This window comes from Protomyctophum bolini (genome assembly GCF_963924005.1).
Source record: "Protomyctophum bolini genome assembly, chromosome: 2".
In the NCBI taxonomy this organism is placed as follows: domain Eukaryota; kingdom Metazoa; phylum Chordata; class Actinopteri; order Myctophiformes; family Myctophidae; genus Protomyctophum; species Protomyctophum bolini.
This window is the reverse complement of record NC_137863.1, coordinates 25,559,302-25,586,575: the sequence shown is the minus strand read 5'-3', so window position 1 is coordinate 25,586,575 and position 27,274 is coordinate 25,559,302. Positions and strand designations below refer to the sequence as shown.

The 27,274-nt window shown below is 45.3% G+C and overlaps 4 protein-coding genes across 7 annotated transcripts in view; 3 read left to right on the top strand and 1 right to left on the bottom strand.

Annotated features, from left to right (window-relative positions):
• Positions 1–4,573, bottom strand: part of nisch (nischarin) — a 37,335-nt gene extending 32,762 nt beyond the window's left edge. For all 4 annotated transcript variants that reach the window (XR_013964689.1, XR_013964690.1, XR_013964691.1 and 1 more), the window contains exons 1-3: positions 4,348–4,573; positions 1,792–1,875; positions 556–738 (exon numbers count right to left, since the gene is read on the bottom strand). Coding sequence is in view for 1 of the 4 variants with exons in the window: in XM_080773543.1 (XP_080629669.1) it covers positions 556–738; positions 1,792–1,875; positions 4,348–4,425 (345 nt within the window). In the remaining 3 variants the exon portion in view is untranslated. The remainder of the gene's footprint in view (positions 1–555; positions 739–1,791; positions 1,876–4,347) is intronic.
• A 3,332-nt stretch (positions 4,574–7,905) lies between these two features.
• Positions 7,906–10,274, top strand: LOC308327907 (uncharacterized protein). Its single transcript, XM_080781539.1, has one exon. It carries the CDS (start codon positions 8,355–8,357, stop codon positions 9,099–9,101), a length of 747 nt encoding a protein of 248 aa, XP_080637665.1. The 5' UTR covers positions 7,906–8,354; the 3' UTR covers positions 9,102–10,274.
• A 4,523-nt stretch (positions 10,275–14,797) lies between these two features.
• On the top strand, positions 14,798–15,739 carry LOC308333371 (macro domain-containing protein PG1779-like; the record flags this gene model as incomplete). Its single annotated transcript, XM_080789744.1, has 1 exon — positions 14,798–15,739. One exon carries the CDS (start codon positions 14,798–14,800, stop codon positions 15,737–15,739), a length of 942 nt encoding a protein of 313 aa, XP_080645870.1.
• Positions 15,740–18,941: 3,202 nt separating this feature from the next.
• LOC308333366 (exosome complex exonuclease RRP44-like) lies at positions 18,942–27,147 on the top strand (the record flags this gene model as incomplete). Its single annotated transcript, XM_080789733.1, has 4 exons — positions 18,942–21,740; positions 22,577–22,963; positions 23,441–24,068; positions 25,400–27,147. 4 exons carry the CDS (start codon positions 18,942–18,944, stop codon positions 27,145–27,147), a joined length of 5,562 nt encoding a protein of 1,853 aa, XP_080645859.1.
• Between the last annotated feature and the right edge of the window lie 127 nt (positions 27,148–27,274).

Here is a 27,274-nt window from a genome sequence, read left to right as displayed (position 1 = left end):
ACACATCCATCTATACATTCCAGGATTCTCTGTATGTCTGTCCTACATATATCTTGAGAAACGTACACAGAATTAAGACTTGGTGGGCGTATTGATATTTCCAGAGGAGGGCATACATGAAAGGTTGTGGGTTCGAACCCTGCCGTGGTTGACGCCGTCAGCAAGGGCATGTGGTCGCAACGGGTTTCCAACGCCAAATAAAATTGGTTCAGATCTGAGCCAAGTCTCCTGCAGAAGGTACATCTGCAAGCATTCCAAAACCGGTCCTAAACGGCCATTTCACTATTACACTAAGAACATATTTCGACTTTATTTTCTATCTATTGACTGAATTGTCAATGGGTTATTTTTCTTTCAACCATAGTTCATAAGTTTAGTCTATGTTGTTGCATTTGCACTTTGCTTTATACAGATTTTGTAAAGATAGTTTTTACAACTATCTGTACAGATAACACTTATGACTGAAATGATCTGTGGACTGATCAACTGACTCCATTCAGCTCGCAGAGTTTCAGTGTACTTACAGTACATTTACTACCGTTTCAGTGTACTTACATATAAGTTAAAGTGCAAGAAGCAGGACAGAGCTTTGGGAGTAACCGTGGTGAACTGAGACAACAGTGTGTGCAGGTAAACGTCTAACTCTCTCTGTCTCTTCTCTACCAGACTCTTGGAGTTCTTGCCCAACATCTTCTTAGGAGGTAGGAGCTGTTTGTCCACCTTCTTTTCCGCCGTCAGCTAGGAAGAGCAAACATAATATGACAACATTATACCCAGTTTACATGCATGTGTTTGTGTTAAATAAAAGCAGTAAGCCTCAAAAGGCTGTGGTTTACTGTGATTTTAGAACTGTTAAGGGGTGTTGTTAGGCCCAATGTGGAGCAGAGTGCCTTCCCAGATGTTATAAAATAACTGGAAACTAAGAACAGTCTCTTAGGGCTCATTGCTTTTTAAAACACTATGGCAACATGAAAATCATAGACATTCTTGATTACCTGCAGAAACAAGGAAGTTGCTATGCAACTCAAACTAGCTGTTGTGAATGTGAAAGAAGTCAATACTGCATGGCCAATGTCTTACTTAAAATGTTACCATAGACCGTTTTGTAAATCAACATTTTGAACCAATTAGTTTGGAGCAGTAATAATGATGATGTGCTGTGTGTTTCACAGCACATGTCATCTTGCCAGCACATTGACCTTGATGTTAATCACTGATTTCTTTCAATACTAGCCTATCATGAGGCCACAAGGGGAGGTAAATTCATTTTCCCTTTCTCCTTTGTACAGTGTATATTTGTTGATGACATTTATAGTATTGATATTTTTATGCTATGTTGAGTAATTGAATACATAGGGCCACAATGGAAACAAGTCACCAGGACTTTTTTGTACTATCCTTTTAGCCTTAATATCTGTTCATATCAGTTTTAGTCAGTTACAGCCAGTCTAGGTTGTCTATTATTGCATTGTGGGATAAAGATAGTCTCGGGACAACAGTCAATGGTTTCCATCACAATAGCCCTACGCACACACTGTTGATTAGATTGACTGATTGGATGTGATTAATTCAACTGTTACACAAAAGGTGCCTAGTACACCAAAAAATAACATTGTAGTTATGAGACAGGCGGACCTGGTTGTTAGGGCGAGCCAATTAACTGAAAATATATTCAAACTGACATTTAGAACCAATAAACAACTCAATCTTCTAGGTTAAGTAAATCAATAAGCAGCTGCTTGGGGGGGGGGGGATAATAGTTTAATAAGAACAGTATCAAGGTGTCCTGACCTTCTGGTGGAGGTCGTGGAAATCACTGTAACGATGTTTGACCGTCCATTTATGGTCTCCGTCTCTCACCTCGATGATGTACACCTGCAACAGCCAAACACAACAGAGCACCTCATTAATATGTACAGTATGTCCGTTATGGACTCATAACCAATATACAAAACCTGATGTGTGATGGCTGCAAAATTATTATACGCCCCAGAGCGCAGGATGCATCATCAACATCAGTGTTGTTTTTGGCAGCAAATTTCTATTTTAGTTTTAGTCATAGTCTCTTGAATAGTTTTAATTTAGTTTTAGTCACCCGGAATGTTTTATTGTTAGTCTAGTTTTAGTCGACTAAATGTCATAATATTTTAGTCGACTAAATCTACAGGTGAGATTTAGTCGACTAAAATGTATTTTGGCGGGCCTTGATGCCGTCGCAATCACTGATTTGACACTTGCTGAAAATAGCCGATCTACAAGCTCACAACGCGTCGCAGCATGCAACCAAGTGTAAAATTACTTATACTGGCTCTTGTCCACTAGTCCCTTCCTAACATTTTAGTCTAGTTTTTATCTGTTGACGAAATTGTCAATACATTTAGTCTTAGTTTTAGTCACCATAGCTTCGTTTTCATTTAGTTTCCATTTAGTTTTCGTCAGTGAAAATAGTTAGTCGACGAACATTTTTCGTCTTAGTTTTAGTCGACGAAAACAACACTGATCAACATTAACTACCATTTTTGCTTTGGAACACAACAGATGTAGCCATGGTTCACATGACGTGATGTTTTTAGGGACTGCTACATTTACAGAGCAAACGTGTACATAAATGTTCAGATTTCAAATATAAAGGCCACGGATGTTAGAAATTTCCTGGAGCATTTGATATTAATCCGAGCTGTTTTTTTCACCATAGGCTTTCAACTACACGCCCCTATCGGTTGGGAGGGTTGATTGATTGATTGATTGATTGATCGATCGATTGGTACATTTCAAACGAAAGCAAGTCAATACAAAAACTGTTACTGTGTACGACACTATGATTAAGCATTACACTTGTTTACAACAGGGTCTACCGGTCCACCAATTTCAATTCATCACTGATACACTGGGTGTGTTGTTCGATATAGGCACACTGACCATACTGCTACAAACTAATAATAGGCGAGTGTGCTCCCGGTGTGCAACTGTGGGTTTTCCTAACGCACCCCGTTTGAGAAAAATAGCAGAGGCGCTCGGATTAAAATGCCTTTTATTAAACAATGCGAAATGCACGGGTGCCGTGCATTCGACCAGCAGAATTCTAACATCAGTGGCACTTGGGTGAGCGCTTGCCGCTTTATATTTGAAATCTGTAAATGTAGCAGTCCCAAAAAACAGGCTGAAGTTGCTGCATGACTGTTATAATGATGACAGTCATGTTTCAGGGATAGAACAGATGCAACAACAGATGCTCTTTTCAATAAGCAAAGTAATCACATAGACTGCACAAATATGTGATGAACGAAATTAAACGATTTGAATATCATAGGGTCTTTAATAACCTGTATTATATGGTGTCTAAATTGAAAACAGTTAACTCATATCTATGATATGACACTTCAGTAAATTGACACTTTGAACCAACTACAGTGCAGAAGAACCTGTCACATCATCATTATGATCATAGCATTGCATATCATTAGGATAATCATTTTCATCAACCTTCTAACCTCATTGATTGATTGATTGTAGAATGGGTAGGTAAATATATCTAAAAGTGCTTGTTAGATAAGCAATGTAACTTTGAAGAATTAGAGTAAATAAATATGTTTTAATATATTTTCTATACTAAGCTAGACACACACGTGTACATTGCATTTCTTCTTTAGGTGTTGCACCGAAAATGGTGACCTAACACATTCTGTAACTTAAGACGGTTACATCATAGAACGGTTTAGAGAGGAACTGTGACTTTTTCAGTCAATATTTAGTTAAAACTGGTAGAATTCGTATTCATACCTCAGGAGTCATGACCAATGCATCAACGCTGTGTAAACGCATGCAAATAAACAAATCAGTAATGACAGAATGAAGTAAACATTTTGTAACCTGCTGTCCAAACTGAAATGGTGAAAATTATGTCAACATTCCCCCTAAACGTTCATCAATAATACTGAGGTGTTAGCTAGACACAGTATTGGATAGGTCACAGATTCCCCTGCAACACCTATCTAACTAACCTTACCTATACCCCGGTGTCGCTTGCAAAAAATAAACAGCAGATCTGTTCGAATAGCTTACCTTACATAGTAGATCTACAAGCCCACAAGGCCTCGCGGAAGCCACTTGTGGCCTTGTAGATCTGCTATTTTAATTATTATTAATATTTTACATTTTTGAAAACCGAACACATAAGTGTTCTTTTCTTTTGGTGTCAATAATTCAAGCGACACCTTCGCAGTCGCACCATGGCGTATAAATGAAGCTGTAAAGTTATTAAATAAACACTGTTTGTTCATATATATACTATATGAATATATCAGTTGTTATAATGATAATAATATTGAATAAAAGTGTGCAACGTACGGTGTAATTATCTACCAGCTCCGAGCCAACAACAGACACTAGTTTCCTCTCCTCTGGGAAACACGCGACGGGATCCATGTCCAATATGAAATACACAGCTGCTGCTGTTCACCAAGATGTTATTAATAGTAATTATGGTCAATCATAATAAGAAGAGGACTCTCAGCTCAGGACATGATGTTTCTGTTTCTCTCCTCATCATTCCTCTGAAACCTCCATGTTTGTTGTTGTGACGTCAGCAGTCAGCAGCTCGTTCAAAGCAGAGCAATCTTTATTCAGCCCTGCAGTGCAGAACAGACACGAGTCGCACACGCACGCACGCACGCACAAGCACACACGCGCGCCCCTTTCTATTGTGATTAGAAACTGACTCTCCTGTGTTGTGTAGTTTAGTGCAGAGCCATATGGCTCTGGTTTAGTGTAGTCCCAAAGTAACTGCAAAAATGCTGCCAGTGTATGAAAAAAGCTTTATGCCCTGTATAACATGTATATAACGATGCAATGTGACCGTATAGCTGTTTACAAAAAGCTGTAGTGTACCCCCTACAGCTGTATTATACTTTCCCCATTTTCAACAGTTTTTATATTTTGACACTTGCGCTTTGTTTTCTCATGCCAATAAAGCTCCTTTGAATTGAATTGAATTAATTAATTCAAGTTTTATTTATTCTCGAAATTACACTGAGTAATCAAACTCATTTTCAGTGTTTCAGTAATAATACAAATATTTTTTAAAGCGAACATTTTAAACTAAAATCTTTGCTTCTGGGGTGACCTTAGAATAAAAGTATTCGAGATTGGGATCGTTGGGGTCTGCAGCCAGATATTATCTCTGCATGGGGGTCCTTCCTTACATGAAACGGTTTGAGCACCACTGATATTAAGCAACATACGTATAGTTTTTATACATTTTGAAAACTTGAAATGGGATATTCTACATCTACATAATGAGTACTTTTACTTTTGGTACTTTAAGTTTATTTTGATGCCAATATTTTTGTACTTTTACTACAGCAAATTCTGAATACCAGACTTTTACGTTGTAACAGAGTATTTCTGCAGTGTGGTATTGATACTTTTACTCAAGTAAAAATGTGACTACTATGTGATACTTCTTCCACCTCTGTCTCCTCTCCACAATATGTCTGTCTGTGTATGAGACTCTGTGGGGAGAGCCAAAGTCAGATGTGATGCGCACCAGTCTGTGTACATAGCAAGAGTGTCTTATTACACAATAAGGATGTGTTGTGGGGCCCACTTCTAAAAGTAGCAGTGCTAGCACTACAACACTGTTTGTACTCACAGTGTAGTGTATGTCGCGCACGTATACATGGCTGTGCGCAGTGGATGCATAGAGTTATATATAAGTGGATGGGGTGCCTGCCTGCCTGTCAGCCCTGCACTGGACCAAGGCTACCTGCCTCTGCCTGCCTGCACCCTGCCTTGTCTGTCTGTCTGATTTTATTCTGTAGGCTATGTATCTACCCCCCAGAAAATAATAACACCAATTTGACACCACTGTCTCCTCTCCACACCACAATATATCTGTCTGTGTATGAGACTCAGAGTCTGTGTGGAGAGCCAAAGTCAGATGTGATCTGCACCAGTCTGTGTACACAGCAAGAGCGTGTCTTATTACACAATAAGGATTAAACCATGTATGAACCACATATAGGTTACGGTGGGATATACTTAGCTGTGACTCGTTTTTAAGTGTGTCATTGTTACATTGTGGGGAGGCATTACATGCAGTGTTACTATGATTGATGACATAATGGTGCCATTTGTCACAACGGATCATGTTTCACTTTCCACCAAGCAGCACTGACAACAACAGTGGGAGCAACCATTCAGGTATAGGAAGAGGGGGGAGAAATATCTTTAACCACATGATAATGAAGCCTCATCAACCACATGATCATTGATCATTTAACCCTCTATTCTAGGGGCAAACATTATTCAAAAATAGCAGATCTACAAGCTCACAATGTGTCACATTGCAAAAACGCGATGATAGCTTGTAGATCTGCTATTTCATTATTTAGCAAGATATGTGGTGTATATAGAGCAAGAAAAGGAGGATGGACTAGTGTAGACTGTGTAGACAACTGGGTGACTTTGGTAAAATAATATAGGGTAAATAAATCACACCCGTGTGAACTGAGTGGTGCAACTCCGTGTGGGGGTCCCCGGAACTTCCAGACACACAGGAAGGGTGCCGGCCCGGTTCCTCTCTCCATCTCTCATGCACGCTCCACATTGTAATTAGCAGGCAACAGCTGTGCAACACTACTCTCTCTCTCTCTGTTTCTGTTTCTAGCAAAACAGCGCCACTAATGGTACCCTAAACATAGGGACATAGTTACGGACATAGTGATGGATGGACGCACATAGGGATGGACATATAGGGAGTGGCTGCACCACTCAAAAACACAAAAAACCCAGGCAATTATTATTGTTATTATTATTTTCATTCATTTATTTATTTTTTGTTCCCATTTGCACAGTAGTAAGAGTACTGACATTTTTTGGCATCTTTGGTCTCGGGGGGAGGGGTGGGTGGGATTGTTTGTTTTTGTGTTTTTTGTTTCTTGTTTTCTTTAGTCATTCTTGATGTTAACGTATCTTATTGTGATTTTTTGTCTTTAATAAAAAAACATTTGATAACAAAAAAAAAAAAACCCAGGCAAATAGGAATGCAATTTTCAATCAATAAATTCTATGTACAATCAAATAGGCTCAATTACATTATCTGTTTGTCACTGATGTCCCATGTGGATTGACTTCCATTATAAAAGTTACATAGTTTGGAGATAGGCCTACTTCTGTCAAGAACTTCTGACAATGAAGAGAAATTTGTTGAAGTTTGTTTTAACGTTTTGTCCCTAACACAAACATTAAAATGTTAATATTTGTTTGTTTTAAATCATCACATCACCTAATCATAGCAACATGAGTTAGACTTTAATATATTGGAGTTAGATTAATAGAGGTTACACGTAAAATATACCTGTATGTATTATAGTTTGAGTCCTCGATGTTGTCACAGGTGTGATTTTTACAAAACATACACCCGATATATGCTCACAATGTGACCTGATCTGATCTGTGATAATTATGCTATTTTGAAACATTTTCATACATTTGAAATCTTGTGAAATGGGACATTCTGCAAAAATGAGTACTGTAAAGTATACTGAAAAGTGAATATATGTGAAAATATTTGTAACAGATTGTGGTATTAGTACTTTTACTAGTACATCTTCCACCAGACACCACTGACATACTGTAGGCTCACAGACTCTCTCAGACCCATTTTGTGTACAGCTAGGCTCGGGTCCTACAGAGCCATTGAGCCACACCATGAAAACTGTTGTAAACACTGAACACCCCTACATGACAGCAATGGCATGGATCATTCCAACTCCATCTTAAACCAGTGCAAATATCACTGTGTGATGTCGACTGAAAACCCCTACATGAAAGCAGTGGAATGGAACATTCCGACTCCATATAACACTGTGTAACCGTCAGTAATCTCAGTTGTGTTTGTTGGTAGTGAGACAGAAGGAGCTTATGTTAGATCTTAGACACATACACAAAAAACAGGTTTGATTCAGTCAGAAGAAGCTAAAACAAACACAACCGCGCCCCTTTTACGACACAAACACTGCAGAGAGAAATCTTTATTTGTAGCATTTATTTTTCAGAAAAGGCAGCAGAAGACGATTGTATAGCAGCAGACATAAGAGGGTGTGTGTGTGTGAGCTTGGAATAAAGCTGCTTTAAGGGCCAGGCAGACAAGGGGAGCCAGAGCAGGATATGTGCTGTCTAAGGCCTGTGGTGACAAAAAAAACCCACAGGACAGTAAAAAGGTAGACTCGGACGGGGGTTCGGGGGCTTATCCGTGACCCCCTTGATCCCTGAATTCAGCCCCCGAGCAACAAGAGTTGAATTAATTCTTTGTTTAGCCGGAGAGGAGCATGTGAAGAGACAGCCAGGGGCCAATGGTGTCAGAGGAAGAAGACAGTATGTGTGGAAAGTCCATGTTGTGCCACTGGCAGCCTGCTGGCAGACACCACCAGCTGCAGCCACAATGGAACCAGAGAGGAGGAAGCAGTAAGAAATGGTCCAAGGCTGTCAGGGGACGTCAGCAGCAGGCCCCAGTAGGGGCCAGTCGTGGGAGGAAGAGAGGACAGCGCAGGCATCATCACCAGCATCCCCACTCCTACCTTCATCATCACCATCATCAGCCCAGACACTTCCACAGCAGCGGGGCGTCAGGTCGGTCCCTCCGGCCCTTCAACGTGAAGGGGAACCGGGCAGCGAGAGGCATGTGCGCCCCAAAGAACACCAACCAGTTCCTGATGCACGAGAAGTACCAGTTCATGAAGATGCGCTCGGACTCCACGGGGACCGACAGCAGCTCTGACAGCGAGCTGGAGCTGACGGACATGGACTCGTACCTGCACGTTCTGGAGAACGCCAGGGGTGCCCTGCCGGACGACAACTCTGGCCTGGAGCACCACTACTCCCCGTCCCAGTGGTCGCCCCGACCCAGGCAACACGGTCCGCTCCACGTTTTCACCGTGCAGGCCACGGACATACTGTCCCTCAAGGAGGCCTGGCACTGTCCCCATCAGGAGGACAGCATGCAATACTTCCCCTCCGAGGACGACGTCCTCCAGAGTGAACAGTTCATGCAGAAGGACTTCAATGAGTTCTGTGACACTTTGACCGACGACACTGCCTGAAAACACCATGTTTTAACTTCTGGACATGTTTGTGTGTTTGTTGGTTTTTCTAGGCATTCTTGTTGTTGGTTTTTTTTACAATGAAGATGCATTTCAACAAAGACATGAGGAGGTAAGACTTTAAATCAGAGGCCATTAATGACTGGAAAACATAAATTATGGATAATGTGTATGATAGTACCTTAACATAACTGGTTATTATATCTAATAATGACTCGATTTTACACAACTTAGCAAAGGTAACAATTAGATTTCCCCCCTCTGGGATCAATAAGGAAGGTCTATCTATCTATTGATCTAGATGTTGTTTTCACTTCTTTCTTTTTTTAGATTAGTTTTGTAAACAGAGACAGGAAGGGTGGGAGGGAGGCGGGGGGGTGTGACATGCAGCAAAGAGCTTTTGGTCAGATTGAAACCCTGGCCAGCTGCAGAAAGGCTGGTCCTAATATATGTATCTACATGTAGATCTTCACTGATCCGGGGGGGGGGGCGTGTCGTCCCTTTTTTCCATATTTGACCAGCGATTGTATTTTAACTGTGTTTTATTACTCTGTAAAATACAGTATATCCGCAGGCAGTCGTTTATTATAGTAAGATAACTGCTTATTAGTTGTCATTGCTGTCACGCAGAAAGACATTGCATCTCCATAATATTTCAACTTTCTTTCCCCAGCAAACACAAAAGTAGTGAGAATTGATCTACAACCTCACAGCTTGTACATTGGCTATTTTTCACAATTTTACAATGTTTTTTTAAACATTACAAAAATAAAAATGAACAGTTTTGGACATACAAGGTTTCCAGCCAACAGCTATTATGCATTTACAATTATGTAATTTAAGGTGCTATTTGTCAGTTGTGTTGTAATGGCCTCTCATTTAAAGAGGTATTTTTGACATGTACAGGTGCAGATAGATAGCGGCGCACACAGCAGTGTTGCTAGAACGGTGTCATTTTGTTGGAGTGTGTGTTGTGTAAAATGGTGGTCTGTTGATGTTTCATGCAGAGGAGGTGGGCCGAGCTGTGTGGGAGTGAGCCACAGTAGCCAACCAGCATCCAGTTGGTTGGTCTAGGCTGCAGGTGATTGGTTGATACTATCTGTCATTCATTACAAGAGCTTTTTTTTTACTGTTAAAAAAACGCAACAAATAAATTCTTGTTAATATAACTGGTCTCATTCTCTGTCTATGTGTGTTTGGTTTCTATAAATGACTTTCAGAACAAAGGAAATAGTAGGGAGAATATGGAGGCTGATCTAAAACCTTTACCATTATATCGGTCAACCCATAAGCCTGTCTCTCTCTCTCTCACTCTCTCTGTGTGTGTGTGTGTGTGTGTGTGTGTGTGTGTGTGTGTGCTTTGGCAATGTAAACGTATGTTTTCTCATGCCAATAAAGCCCTTTGAATTGAAATTGAATTGAATTGTGTGCGTGCGCAAAGGCCCAGGCTTGAGGCACACAATATATAAATTTAACGTTGTGTCCCAAACCTGGTTTGAATAAACAGAACGTTAAGAAAAAGAAAAAAAAAAAGGTTCTGTAGTAATAGGCCTACAGTATATAACAGGGTCTGCCTGCCTGTCTGTCCGAAACCAATTTTACAAACCACTTGACCAGTCTGCCAAATGTCTTAATTGTGCACACTGCCACTAGGTTAATTTAGTAGGCCTACATATATTAAGCACATACCTATGGTATGTTTTATATTTTGTCAGAAATCTAACTAATTTTAAGAGGTAAACCATTCCAAAATTTGAAGTTGGCTGAGGTCATCGATACGCCAGAAAACAATTATGAAAGCTATTTGCAAGCACCTGATTTGATGGTCTGTTCATTAGTTTTTTGTGTTCTCTCATGTTTTACTGTGAATCTTAATCACATTTGATATAATCGTACCCCCTCTATTATTAATCTATACTGATTTGACTGAAGTCGATTGGTTGAATCATGGTTTTCAAGATATGCAAAGGACAGACACACAAAGACACACTCACAGAGATTTGCATACTATACCATCAACACCAACTACTACTGCAACTACTACTACCTGAAATTCATATAGCACTTTTCTAAGTAGGCCTACTCAAGGTCGTATTTTAAGTGTGTGGGGGTGGGGGGCGCACTGGTACTAGACTACTGCTACAAGTAATTCAAAAGCTATAAACAAGTTGAAACAACTACAGCTCTTTAGTTCCAAAGGTCATTTCAAAACAGAGAAGTACATGGAGAGAAGGATATGGCAGGATTCTTCAAATTTAGGCCCATGCTGCCTGTCACCTTCTGATGTACTTTGTTGTTATCATGTCAAATAGGGAAAATAGAAGATCTACAGGCTTTTAATGCACCGCGTTAAAGGTCCCTGCACACTGCTGCGTTTTTCTGATTTTTAGGAGCATTTTTCTGACGGTTTTCCGAAAAAACGCGTCCAGGCTGCAAGGACGATTTGCTACTCTGCCGAAGTTTTACCTATTTTGCCAAATGTTTGCCTATACTGTTCACCCCTTCATCATGACATTAATAGCGACGATATGGTCCATGCAGTCAAGTGTCACATTCACACACTATGGCCACACTATGTGCAAAGCACCAACGCAAAGCCATGTAGTTGGAGTAATCGGATATCGGAGTTATGGGCAGTCCCTAGCACGAATGGCTTCAGTGTCTTGCTCAATGACACCTTTGACACAACGCCAGGAGGAGTCGGGGGATTGAACCGGGGACCTTATATATGGTTCCAGATGCTGCTGTACTCCAGAGTCCAGGGACTGCCGACGTCAGTGTAAAGTTAAACTGTGGTCAGGAGGAGGACCCCGTCTTACCAGTAATAATCAGTCAAATCTTCAAATGGATTCTAAAGTCTAATGTAACAGTCTTCTTACAGAAATACTTCTCCGTTTGAAACAACAGACTGGTTTCTAGTCAACACCGTCTTGGAAGTCCCTGCCTATACGTGCATCACGTTGGCTTATGGTTCAACTTTCAGTGGCCATGTTTTCTTGCCAACGGCATGTGTGTGCTTGTGCACACATTGATGCGTGTCCTGATTGGCTGGTTTGTGTGCAGTCCTGGTCAAAGTTTCCGCCCCTCTGAGCAGATAGTTGTACTTTTCCACTCCTCTTCATTCCCCTTCTCTCCTCTCCTTTACGCTCTCCCTCCTTTCCTCAACTCTCGTCTCCTCTACTTCTCTGTGCTCTCTTCTCCTCTCCTCTGAGCTCTCGTCTCCTTTCCTCTCCCCTGCCTTTGTCCCTCCCACCCCTCCCCCACTGTTTCTCCAACTACTCACCCATGAAGTATTCACAGATTTGCACTGCAAACATCCCCCCCCACACACACACACACACGCATGCACGCTCTCACACACACACACACACACACACGCGCGCGCGTTTTCATACTTCTAGAGTTATTAACAAGACTGGCAAAACATTTAGCTTTAGCACAGCTAGCTCCCCAGTTTATAAATAGGCCTACCAGAGTCTAGAACATATCGACATAATATGTGGTACTGGTAGGAGGCAGTGTTTATGAGACTATACTGTAGGTGGTTAGGAAATGGGTCCTAACTTGTACCCAGTGCAAATCGATCCAAATCGCAGTGTCATTTACAGCTGGTTTACAGTTTGGCTGTTCCAAAATCTAGGTTGTTGCCCATATGGGTTCATGGGTATGTTGTTCCTGCAGTGCAGGTCTATATACTGTAGTCGTGGGTAACCGGAAGGCTCGTCCCAAAAAATACTTGCCCCCATTTCTTTCATAGAACGCTCTCCCCGGTCAGCGGTCACACACTGGCATTCCAAAACCCACTATTCTGACGCACTGCTATTGCGACGCACTCAATACTAACCCTGTCCCTAACCCTAACTGCACGCGGAAGCCACATACTGTAGTGGTAGTGCCATTACTGAGGAATATAGTTAGGTAGAAAATTCGTAACAGATTAGCATGCACGCACGCACAGTCGCACACACACTCACGCACTCTCGCACACCAAGACCATCACTATGTATTGACAAACGAGTGATGAACAGACAACATATACCAGACCACACCAACGAGTGTACAACACAAAACAAAGTGATGGTATAACCTCAAATTCCTAAATGACAGAACTAGCGGCCGACATGGGGATCACGCCGATGAAATTAATTGGCCTCTGTTAACATGCTAATGCTATAGCTTATCAGGAGTTTAGTTAGATTGTGAGATGGACTGAAGGTCAACTGGTGGAAAAACACATTGAGAGAAAAGATAAGCGCGCGCGCGCACGCACACACACACACACACACACACACACACACTTCAAGTGTTATACTCAGTGGACTATCGCGCGGCAACTTGCTGTTGATACATTAGACATTCTAGATAAAGGAAATTACGGTACGGTGTTCTTGCTGTTTTTTGTGTTTTAGCTATAGTGCATTTGGTTAAACTCTGTACAGCACTTTGTAAACCGTGAGTTTTGAAACGTGCTATATAAATAAAGTGGATTGGACACATTGTGGGTCCTGTGGGTCGACAAAATAGTGGCGGTGGCGGGAGAATTAATTAATACCTGGCAATAGGGATGTCCCAATCACGATTCTTTGCTCCCGCTCAGATTCTGATCATTTGAGTATCTGCCAAAACCGATTTCTCCAAATCTGATATTTATATTTTTATAAAACACTATATGCCATATCACAGTACAATATCCAAAATCACGGATAATATCCAGTTTAACATCATGATATGGATAAAATATTGATACTAGGGATGTCACGATCACGTTTTCTGCTCCCGATCCGATTCCGATCTTTGTAAAATGACGTGATCGGCCCGATTGTTAATAGTACTGGAGTATACAGTATGCTCATATATGGATATCTCTGATACCAGCTCAGTGGCCTTGTGGTTAGAGTGTCCGCCCTGAGACTGGGAGGTCGGGGTTCGATCCCCGGCCGGGTCATACCAAAGACTGTAAAAATGGGACCCAGTGCCTCCCTGCTTGACACTCAGCATTAAGGGTTGGATTGGGGTTGGGAAGTGAATGAGTCGGACGCTGGCGAGCGTCGACTCTCCCTTGCTTCACCTCCCAATGTATGAATGAATGAACCATTGTAAGGCGCTTTGAGTAGGCACGTAGTGCTTAGAAAAGCGCCATAAAATGCAATTCAATTAAATTCAAAAAATCATCAAAAAATCACACACGTGTGAACTGAGTGGTGCAATTCCCCCCTCTCTCTCTCTCTCATTAGAGACACAGCACTACCCCTCTCTCTGTTTCTGGCGCCCCCTACTGGTATAAATAAGTCACATACTCGTGCTCATTTACACAGGTACACAGGTACACGGACATTGCTGGTTGTAGGAATGGTTGCACCACTCAAAAATGGGTAGGCCTACTGCATTCTGACAACGGATATTCTGGCAAAGAAAGAAAGAAGGAAGGAAGGAAAGAAGGAAGGAAAGAAAGAGCTAATAACGACAACGCTCCCATGTGGATTATGTGGGCTGTCTATGATGCCAGTCAACTAATTTCCATATTTGGGATTAGAGGCGTGTCATTGATGACATGGCACATATAGGTCATACGTCATGGTGTAATGCACATATATATTTCCACGAAAGAGTCCTCTGTGATCAATTGACACCCGTGTGCTTATCCAGCAGGTTTCTTGGTATTTTATTATTTAAACAGAATCTCAAACTAACGGGACATGAGTGCATATTCCCGCAGTGGTGTGCAAGCCACCATGATGTCCATGATGAACTCCTGGAAGGACACCAAGGACTACCTGCTGTCCTTGTCCGTTGAGGACAGGCGACAATTATACAAGACTAGATATATTTCCCTGAAAGACATCCCCGTTTTCACTCCCACATCAAATGGCAATGGTCAGCCCCGCTATGCCAGGAACGAGAAGCTGGACCAGAAGATATCCCTCATACGCGGTGACATCACAAAGCTGGAGATAGACGCCATCGTCAACGCAGCCAACAAGGCCTTGCTGGGGGGGAGCGGAGTAGACGGAGCCATCCACGATGCTGCCGGTAGCAAGCTGTTGAAGGAGTGTGCTAGCCTCAATGGCTGCCACACAGGCCAGTCCAAGATCACAGGCGGCTACTACCTCCCGGCAAAGTACGTGATCCACACGGTGGGACCTATAGTCTTTGGATGCGTAGGGGCGGAGGACAGGGCCAGTCTGAGGGAGTGCTACAAGAGCGCCCTGGAGCTCGCTGTCAAGAACAACATTCGCTCTCTGGCCGTGCCTTGTATCTCCACCGGCATCTACAGCTACCCACGGGAGAAGGCTGCATGCGAGGCATTGGCGACCGTGAGGGAATATCTGGATGAGCATCACGACAAGTTTGACAGGGTCATCTTCTGTGTGTTCGAGCTTAAGGATAATGAGATCTATCTGAAGAATCTGCCTCTGTACTTCCCTGGGGCTTCTACAGGGTCTAAGAAAAAGGAAGAATGTGCTTCTGCAGATAAAGAAGAGAAAAAGGAAGAATGTGCTTCTGCAGATAAAGAGAAAAAGGAAGAATGTGCTTCTGCAGATAAAGAGAAAATGGAGGAAAGGGCTTCCAAAGGGCCCATAGATGAAGAGCAAAATTCATTAGATGATAAAGAACAAACTAAACATGAAGGGATGTGAGCCCCTCATCCTGTTATTTGACCAGACCCATCCCTCTGTTACAGACTCACAAGAGTGCTTGGGTGGCGTAGTGGTAAAGTCCCTGCCCACCATCACCACAAAGGTTGTGTGTTTGAATCTACCGTAGTTCATCCGTTTGTCTGGCGTCTATGCGAACATTGGCCTGTGTTTCGGGAGAGGGGGATAGCTGGGCGGGGAGGGCGATATTGGTCATAGCATGTATCCTAGTACGGGCTGGGGTGGCACCTGTGTTTGTCGGCCGTGGGAGTACTAGGTCTTAGGGCTGTATTTTGCGTGTCTTATTAAGTACCAGGTCTTATTCCCTAACTTGAGTAAACTAAAGACCTGGAAGCGTGATCAATGCTCTTTGGCCACTCAGAATAGACAAATGGCATTGATCACGCCTCCAGGTCTTTAGTTTACTCAAGTTAGGGAATAAGACCTGGTACTTAAGACATGCAAAATACAGCCCATAGACTCTAAAAACATGTCTCAATTTTTAAAAAGAAAGAAAAAGAAGGGTTAAAGACCCATTTAGGGTTTATTAGGTTTAATAAAAAAATTGACAAACGTTTCATCAGTGTCATCCAGTGCTGGATAGCCGGAACGTTTGACAATTTTTTTCAAATATGAAATAAACTATATTTGAACTGCAGTCTTAGTGTGTGACCCACTACCCTTTATTTTGATGTGTTTTCAACGGGTGACACACCTATAGTCAGAGCGCGGTGGTCATATGAAGATTGATACTGTGTGGGGAGACAGTGGCCAGGTGTCTCCCCTTCACTTCCAACCAGCACACACTGCAACAGAGAACAGTTACACAGCAGAGCCCTGGCCAAGGCCCCTGGGGCCATCAATGTAGCCCCCCGTATTTTTCTGTGTGACTGCAGGAGTGTAGTTATTGTGGTCTTATAGTCTTAGCTTATGTCACAATAAAATTGTGTTAAATACATTTTATAATTGAAGTCAATCGGGATCTATAGCCTATCTATACCCAGGCTTTTTTTTATTTTAAAATAGAATCGAAATCATATTTTGTTAAAGCTAAATGAATGACCTAATTCACCCAATTGACACCCAAGTGTCACACAAAAGTATAGAAAATAGCACATTGCAACAACAACACATTACAGCACGCTGTGAGCTTGTAGAATGGCTGTTTCCACTATTTTAAAATATTTTAAAAATAATATTACAAAAGGAAGGTTTCCACCCGACATGGACATGTCACCCGATAGATGAGTGTCACAGGCTGCTCTCATGATGTCCTATAGTTCCACTTTGGAGGTCCACATGATTCTATTTTTTCTTTCATTTTTCAACATCCTCCTGCCATAATTGTATCCCCACTGACACACACACACACACACACACACACACACACACACACACACACACACACACACACACACACACACACACACACACACACACACACACACACACACACACACACACACACACACACACACACACACACACACACACACACACACACACACACACACACACACACACACACACACACACACACACACACACACACACACACACCTTTGTGTTCAACAGTGTTGTTGACTTGTGGCTCTGGAGATCCGCTAGATCGGAGGTCCCCAAACTTGCTATATACAAAATAAAATCACACTTGTGTGAAGTGAGGGGTGCTCTTATCATCGTACATCATCATGACATAAAATAGACACTATGCCTATTTGCTCTGAGTCCTAAAGCTCTCTGCTGCTGTCTGGGTATGACTGCTGCTCTGAGTCCTAAAGCTCTCTGCTGCTGTCTGGGTACGACTGCTGCTCTGAGTCCTAAAGCTCTCTGCTGCTGTCTGGGTACGACTGCTGCTCTGAGTCCTAAAGCTCTCTGCTGCTGTCTGGGTACGACTGCTGCTCTGAGTCCTAAAGCTCTCTGCTGCTGTCTGGGTACGACTGCTGCTCTGAGTCCTAAAGCTCTCTGCTGCTGTCTAGGTTTGAAATACAGCAGTGGTATCTCGTTGCCTGGTGGAGTACACCGACATCACACATACAGTACGTACCCCCTATTGACCTTATACCGAATTTGAAACGTACTTTAGTTAAATCATCGAGAACAGTAGTTTCTCATTGGCTGGTGGAATGTACCGACATACATAATTGGTCCCTGATTGGCCGAGCGACGCCACCGACATACGCAGCCAATTACAGTACTTGCCCGCTTTGCTTGCGCAAGTAATATAATGATAAAGAAAAGATAATAACATCATCATCATCAAGTTTTTTCTATTTTCATGATTCCTATTTATCTCTTCAATCGCCCCCGTACGGATCTGGCTATTAAATCGCCCTACAGGTTTTAGAAACATCATCATCCGACATATTCTGCCAGGTCAAATGTCATTGCGAACGCAGTGAGCACTTACTATGAGACCTAGCAGATCATGTCTGTCTGTGTGTCCGTGTCCCCCCCCTTTGTGCCCATATATGGAGCTGAGTGATTTGTTTGTGATTGATGCAACACACTCCATATTTGGACGTATAGCTGCTTTGGGGACTCCTTATATGGTTATGGCTAAGTTAAAAACTTAACTTAAAAATAACTTAACTTAAAAAAATAATAACTTAAAACAAAATCTTAAAAAAACCCAAATATGTATGAGCTGCGTTCGCTTCCCGCGTTTGCGCCTCTTACTGGTATAACTTATAAATAAAATATGTACTCAAGGACTCTGATTTCTAATCACACTTTAGGATATGTTTAATGTACTGTTTGCACTGTTGACTCTGTACTACTACTGTCACTTTTGCCACTGGTTTGTCAACAACACTTTTTGTTTTTGGCCCGGATACTATGAGGACATTGTAATCTTGTGTTGTTTTTATGCATAGTACAAAATAGTTGTAGGTGTATCCTTTAGGGCGAGGTCGCTTCTTGCCCTCAGGCGTCTTACTGTTCTGGTGTATACTGTAATTTAATGGTGCTTCTTATTGTTATTTCTTACCCTTGTATTGCTGTACTCTATATCTGTAACTTTGTAACTCTCAACTGCCATTCCCCCATCTATGTAGGTTGGGCTGAAATGTTGCCCAAATATAGTCATACATCATGGATACATCTTAGATGAGTGATGTCAGTCCACCAGATCTAACAGATATACATTTAGCGAGTGATGTCAGTCCACCGGACATGTCAACATTTCCCTTTCTGATTTGACACCATGTTGAAATCTAAAACGTTTGTTACGAAGACCCGGTCGGGTGGCGTGATGAAGATAGTGAGAGAACACTACCTGAGAGATGATATCTGGTGTGGAAGTGAAGCTTGCACGGAATGCAAACAGGAGTCCACAGTGCTGCAGAAAGATGCAATCATTGAGAGCAACCTGTGCGTCTTTCCACATTACCTGCTTCCTGACACTAACGTGGTGTTGCATCAGATTGACGTGCTGGACAACCCTCTGATTCGTAATGTCATTATCCTACAGATAGTGCTCCAGGAGGTCCGCCATCGCAGCCCACCAGTCTATAAACGCCTGAAGGACATCACCCATGACAAAGACAAACACGTTTACACGTTTACAAACGAGCACCATAGAGAGACGTTCATTGAGCGTGAACCAGGGGAGAGCGCCAATGACCGCAACGACCGCGCCATCCGTGTGGCGGCCACATGGTACAACCAGCACCTGAAGACCACTGAGTTGAAGGAGGATGGACTCAAGGTGGTTCTCCTCACCAATGACCAAGCAAACAAGGAGAAGGCAGTGGAGGGCGGACTTCTAGCCTACACATGTGAGGAGTACGTCAAAAGTCTGATCAGCAACCCCGAGCTGGTGGATCATTTGGCATTAACCAGCAAAGAACATAACAAAGTTGGTACTGATAAGGTGGTGTTCCCAGAGCATCTGCCTCTCTCCAGAATCCAAGCAGGAATCAAGAGTGGGACATTCATCCAGGGCACCTTCAGGGCCAGCAGGGATAACTACCTGGAGGCCACTGTCCTCATCCAGGGAGAGGGGGAGGACAGCAACGAAGTTCTGCTGAAGGGTCTTCCGCAGCTAAACAGAGCGGTGCACAATGACGTGGTTGCTGTGCAGTTGTTGCCGAGAGACCAATGGGTAGCACCCTCTTTGGTGTTGTTGCAAGATGATGGCAGCGACGAGGATGATGACACCACTGAGGAAGAAGAGGGGGAGAAGCCGCTGAAGAGTGTTGGGCCTGAATTAGCCAGGAAACCCACAGGCAAAGTGGTTGGAATAATCAAGAGGAACAGGAGACCGTTCTGTGGCATGCTAAATGTCTCTTCAATTAAAGAGGCAACACGATACCTTTTTACCCCAGCGGATCGTCATGTCCCCAGGATTTACATTGAGACGCGTCAGGCTACCGTACTGGTGAGCCAGAGAATAATGGTGGCTATTGACGGCTGGAATAAATACTCAAGGTACCCCAATGGTCATTTTGTGCGCAGTCTGGGCAAGGCAGGGGACAAGGAGACAGAGACAGAGGTGCTACTGTTGGAACATGACATCCCACACCAGGCCTTCTCTCAGACAGTGCTCAGTTTCCTCCCACAGATGCCCTGGACCATCACACCAGAGGACATGGCTGTGAGGGAGGACCTGAGGCAGTTGATGGTGTGCAGTGTGGACCCTCCAGGATGTACGGACATCGACGATGCCCTACACTGTAGGGAGCTGGATAACGGAAACCTGGAGGTTGGTGTCCACATTGCCGACGTCAGTCACTTCATCAGACCTGGCAACGCACTGGACATAGAAGCTGGCAACCGAGGGACCACTGTTTACCTATGTGGCAGGAGAATAGACATGCTTCCTGAGTTACTCAGCTCCAATCTATGTTCTCTACGCTCCAATGTGGAGAGACTGTCCTTCTCGTGTATCTGGGAGATGAACCACAAGGCGGAGATCCTGAAGACCAGGTTTACAAAGAGTGTCATCAGCTCCAAGGCATCTTTGACCTACGCTGAAGCCCAGATGAGGATAGACGATGCCTCGATGAATGATGGCATCACCAAAAGCCTACGAGGTCTCGACAAGCTGGCCAAGAGCCTCAAAAAGCAGAGGATAGAGAACGGTGCATTGACCCTGGCGTCTGTAGAAGTGCGTTTCCACATGGACAGTGAAACCCACGACCCCATTGACCTCCAGACCAAAGAGCTCATAGAAACCAACTCCATGGTGGAGGAGTTCATGGTGCTGGCCAATATTTCTGTGGCCCAGAAGATCTACGAAGAATTCTCTGAGTGTTCCCTGCTCAGAAAGCACGCCGCACCACCTCCATCAAACTATGACATCCTCAACAAGGCTGCCAAGTCTAAGGGCCTGCAGATCCATACAGACTCGGCCAAAGCTCTGGCTGACTCTCTGAATGTGGCCACAGTGGACGGTTTCCCTTATTTCAACACGCTGCTACGCATCCTGGCCACCCGTTGCATGATGCAGGCCGTCTACTTCTGCTCTGGCATGGACAGCGACTTCAACCACTATGGCCTGGCCTCACCCATATACACACACTTTACCTCACCCATTAGGAGATATGCAGATATCATAGTCCATCGACTGCTGGCGGTGGCTATAGCAGCAGATGGCACCTACCCAGACCTGGTGGACAAACACAAGCTGTCTGCCCTCTGCAACAACCTCAACTACAGACACAAGATGGCTCAATATGCACAGAGGGCATCCGTGGCCTTCAATACGCAGTTGTTCTTTAAGAGCCGAGGCATCCTGAAGGAGGAGGGCTATGTCCTGTTTGTGAGGAAGAACGCCATCACTGTCCTCATCCCAAAGTTTGGCCTGGAGGGAACCGTCTTCTTTGATGGCAAGGACAGGTCTGGGCCAAAACTCAGTTTTGATGAAGAGGTCCCTGCTCTGACCGTTGACCAGCACATTTTCCACATGTTTGACAAGGTGAAGGTAACCATCAGCGTAGACGACGGAAATATTCAGCACCAGAAGATCCGCATGGAACTGGTTGAACCCATGATTCCTGGTGTGAGCCGGGAAATACAGTTGGCTTCCCAATAGTACCAGTCGTAGTTACAGAGCTCAAGCATTGAATTTAGTTTTAGTTGTGCATGAAGTGCTGGTATAATGTCAGGTTGTGGTTTCTTTCAAAATGTTCAAAAGCCTGTGGTTTAGTATGGCCAACATAAAAACATCCACATGGCCCAGTGAGGCAGTATACAACACACTGTAGGTAGGTGGTGTTGTTGTAGTTAAATACATCTCTGTGGAGGTCTATTGACTTTATTCAGACCGTGGCCATCTTGCCAGCAAGGTGCTAACTAGGTGCAACTTCCCATTGACAGCCCATTCATCCAAACAGAAATGTCCAATCTGATTGTATTAAACAACATCAAACTCACCAACATTGCAGCTGTACGAAAAGCTTGAATTATCCTATTTCTATCTGCAAAGTGTTTGTTTCATATAAATCCACTGTAGACATATTATGAGCTACTTCCTGTCAAGAAATTCCTTGCAGGTGATTCTATTTCTAAGTGTCGTATGCGTACCACCTGTTTTGAATTTGCACATAATGCAGGCAGCAGCAGGAGGTTGCTTTACCGATAACGAGTGCTTCCAAACTAAATAATCATCTGCAAGGAATGTCTTGACAGGAGAAACTCATAACATGTCTACAGTGGATTTTTATGAAACAAATACTTTGCAGATAGAAGATAATTAAAGGTTTTTTAATACAATCAGATAGGACTTTTCTGTTTGGATGTATGGGCTGTCAATGGGAAGTTGCACCTAGTTAACACCTTGCTGGCAAGATGGCTGAATAAAGTCAATTAATGTTTCAGTTGTCATTACATCTGTAGGTGCCCAACGGTCTCCTGAGCCAGCCAGCAGTGGGCCCCAGCCAGCAGTGGGCTCCAGCCAGCAGTGGGCTCCAGACAGCAGTGGGCTCTAGACAGCAGTGGGCTCTAGACAGCAGTGGGCCCCAGCCAGCAGTGGGCCCCAGCCAGCAGTGGGCCCCAGACAGCAGTGGGCCCCAGACAGCAGTGGGCCCCAGACAGCAGTGGGCCCCAGACAGCAGTGGGTCCCAGACAGCAGTGGGCCCCAGAGAGCAGTGGGCCCCAGACAGCAGTAGGCCCCAGCCAGCAGTGGGCCCCAGACAGCAGTGGGCCCCAGACAGCAGTGGGCCCCAGACAGCAGTGGGCCCCAGACAGCAGTGGGCCCCAGACAGCAGTGGGCCCCAGACAGCAGTGGGCCCCAGACAGCAGTAGGCCCCAGCCAGCAGTGGGCCCCAGCCAGACAGCACTGGGCCCCAGCCAGACAGCACTGGGCCCCAGACAGCAGTGGGCCCCAGACAGCAGTAGGCCCCAGCCAGCAGTGGGCCCCAGACAGCAGTGGGCCCCAGACAGCAGTGGGCCCCAGCCAGACAGCACTGGGCCCCAGACAGCAGAAGGCCCCAGCCAGCAGTGGGCCCCAGCCAGACAGCACTGGGCCCCAGCCAGACAGCACTGGGCCCCAGCCAGCAGTGGGCCCCAGACAGCAGTAGGCCCCAGCCAGCAGTGGGCCCCAGCCAGCAGTGGGCCCCAGACAGCAGTGGGCCCCAGCCAGACAGCACTGGGCCCCAGACAGCAGTAGGCCCCAGCCAGCAGTGGGCCCCAGACAGCAGTGGGTCCCAGCCCACAGGTTGAGAAACAGTGGTGTAGTGACAGTTGTCATTACATCTGTAGGTGCCCAACGGTCTCCTGAGCCAGCCAGCAGTGGGCCCCAGCCAGCAGTGGGCTCCAGCCAGCAGTGGGCTCCAGACAGCAGTGGGCTCTAGACAGCAGTGGGCTCTAGACAGCAGTGGGCCCCAGCCAGCAGTGGGCCCCAGCCAGCAGTGGGCCCCAGACAGCAGTGGGCCCCAGACAGCAGTGGGCCCCAGACAGCAGTGGGCCCCAGACAGCAGTGGGTCCCAGACAGCAGTGGGCCCCAGAGAGCAGTGGGCCCCAGACAGCAGTAGGCCCCAGCCAGCAGTGGGCCCCAGACAGCAGTGGGCCCCAGACAGCAGTGGGCCCCAGACAGCAGTGGGCCCCAGACAGCAGTGGGCCCCAGACAGCAGTAGGCCCCAGCCAGCAGTGGGCCCCAGCCAGACAGCACTGGGCCCCAGCCAGACAGCACTGGGCCCCAGACAGCAGTGGGCCCCAGACAGCAGTAGGCCCCAGCCAGCAGTGGGCCCCAGACAGCAGTGGGCCCCAGACAGCAGTGGGCCCCAGCCAGACAGCACTGGGCCCCAGACAGCAGAAGGCCCCAGCCAGCAGTGGGCCCCAGCCAGACAGCACTGGGCCCCAGCCAGACAGCACTGGGCCCCAGACAGCAGTAGGCCCCAGCCAGCAGCCAGACAGACAGCACTGGGCCCCAGACAGCAGTAGGCCCCAGCCAGCAGTGGGCCCCAGACAGCAGTGGGTCCCAGCCCACAGGTTGAGAAACAGTGGTGTAGTGAAAGTCCATCCTGATCCATATTCATCCGAGCAGTGATGGAAACTAACTTAATGCATTTACTGAAGTGCTTTGAACTTTACTTGATTATTTCCATTTTGTAATACTCCACTGCACTTGTTTGGCAGCTTTAGTAGTTACTAGTTTGTAAATGTAGATCAACACAAAGCACCCGTTAACCACTTTTACTTATATTTAGCTAGTACATTTGGATGTCAATACTTTTGTACTTTTAGTCAAGTAGAAGTCTGGCTACTTAACTCTGCAGCCCATAGAGTTATGTGTTCTGATGGGCGGACAGCGAGCGCTTTTGAGATTTTCAAGTGATCCAGAAAAGGTTGAGAACCACTGGACACACAGCCCAATACAACAAGAGGAGGGGCAAGAACATTTTCGACATGTGCTAGGTTTCACAACAAGCGGTAACATGGCTGGCGCGATGCAATCATAAATCACAGTATTTACATGTGATCGTCGGGCGGTTTGGACTAAAACAACAACTTTGGAGTATGTTTCGGAGAAAACAAGCAACAAAGAAACGACAATGAGTCGTGAGTATGGGAGGCGAGTGCATTGATCCTCACGATGGGAAGAACGTAGGCGCCGTCTAGTAGCCTGGGCAGCACGGAAGGTTAATGTTGAGCTTCGGCTGCTTGGCATTGATAGAAAACTTACAACCCGCCATCTGACGGGTTCGGCGACCTCCGGGCTTAAATCTGAACACGTCATCTGATGGGTTCCGAAGCGCTTTGGCGTCCATCAGGTTAACTCTTTGTGGCCACAGAAGGTAGTTAAACCCTGCCACAGCATATTCCTCATATTTGGGCAGTTCAATTTCCACTTTCCTGGCATGGAGACCGCCATTGTAAGGATCGGCTAATGTTAGCAGTAGCTCATGCCGTTTACCTTTCGCCAGAAAGGTAAACAGCGTGTACAAAAATCCTGGCGCTGGGGGTGACATAGGCATTGCCTAGCAACCGGGCCAATGTTAAAAGATTATTTTCGGCTAATCAGTTTCATATTTGGTGTAAAGCTTAAGGTACGAACATATACATACTACAGACAACGTACCAATAGGGGGGGTATGAGTATGTTCGTACTTAAGAATAACCGGTCGTGTGGGGTGATGAAGATAGTGAGAGAACATTATCCGAGAGATCATATTTGGTGCAGAAGGGAACTTTTCACTGCTTGCAAACAGGAATCCACAGGTATAGTGTTTGGAACCATAAAGAGGAACTTGAGATCGCTTTGTGGCATGCTAAACGTCACCACAGCAGACCGGCGTATCCCCCAGATATGTATCAAGGCGTGCCAGGCTGCCACGTTAACGAGCCAGAGGATTACGGGCAACACAGGGGACAAAGAGACCAAGATGGAGGCTCTGCTGTTGAAATATGACATCCCACACCAGGCCTTCTCTCAGACAGTGCTCAGCTTCCTTCCAAAGATGCCCTGGACCATCACACCAGAGGACATGGCTGTGAGGGAGGACCTGAGGCAGTTGATGGTGTGCAGGGTGGACCCTCCAGGATGTACGGACATCGACGATGCCCTACACTGTAGGGAGCTGGACAACGGAAACCTGGAGGTTGGTGTCCACATTGCCGACGTCAGTCACTTCATCAGACCTGGCAACGCACTGGACATAGAAGCTGGCAACCGAGGGACCACTGTTTACCTATGTGGCAGGAGAATAGACATGCTTCCTGAGTTACTCAGCTCCAATCTATGTTCTCTACACTCCAATGTGGAGAGACTGTCCTTCTCGTGTATCTGGGAGATGAACCACAAGGCGGAGATCCTGAAGACCAGGTTTACAAAGAGTGTCATCAGCTCCAAGGCATCTTTGACCTACGCTGAAGCCCAGATGAGGATAGACGATGCCTCGATGAATGATGGCATCACCAAAAGCCTACGAGGTCTCGACAAGCTGGCCAAGAGCCTCAAAAAGCAGAGGATAGAGAACGGTGCATTGACCCTGGCGTCTGTAGAAGTGCGTTTCCACATGGACAGTGAAACCCACGACCCCATTGACCTCCAGACCAAAGAGCTCATGGAAACCAACTCCATGGTGGAGGAGTTCATGGTGCTGGCCAATATTTCTGTGGCCCAGAAGATCTACGAAGAATTCTCTGAGTGTTCCCTGCTCAGAAAGCACGCCGCACCACCTCCATCAAACTATGACATCCTCAACAAGGCTGCCAAGTCTAAGGGCCTGCAGATCCATACAGACTCGGCCAAAGCTCTGGCTGACTCTCTGAATGTGGCCACAGTGGCCGGTTTCCCTTATTTCAACACGCTGCTACGCATCCTGGCCACCCGTTGCATGACGCGAGCTTTATACTTCTGCTCTGGCATGGACAGCGACTTCAACCACTACGGCCTGGCCTCACCCATATACACACACTTTACCTCACCCATTAGGAGATACTCAGATATCATAGTCCATCGACTGCTGGCGGTGGCTATAGCAGCAGATGGCACCTACCCAGACCTGGTGGACAAACACAAGCTGTCTGCCCTCTGCAACAACCTCAACTACAGACACAAGATGGCTCAATATGCACAGAGGGCATCCGTGGCCTTCAATACGCAGTTGTTCTTTAAGAAGAGCCGAGGCATCCTGGAGGAGGGCTATGTCCTGTTTGTGAGGAAGAACGCCATTACTGTCCTCATCCCAAAGTTTGGCTTGGAGAGAACAGTCTTCTTTGATGGCAAGGACAGGTCTGGGCCAAAACTCAGTTTTGATGAAGAGGTCCCTGCTCTGACCGTAGACCAGCACATTTTCCACATGTTTGACAAGGTGAAGGTAACCTTGAAGGTAACCAGCGTAGACGATGCCAATATTCAGCACCAGAAGATCCGCATGGAACTGGTTGAACCCATGATTCCTGGTGTGAGTATCTCAGACTCAGAGACTGAACCACAGGACAAGAAACCCAAACTGGACCGCTGACACGGTCAGCCAAAATAGGTAGCTTACCTTACTACTGTCCTTACTGGCCTCCCGGCATGTGCACTTAAGCCCCGCCATGTGACCCAGAATGCTGCAGCACACCGATATTGTGCAGAGATGCTATAGG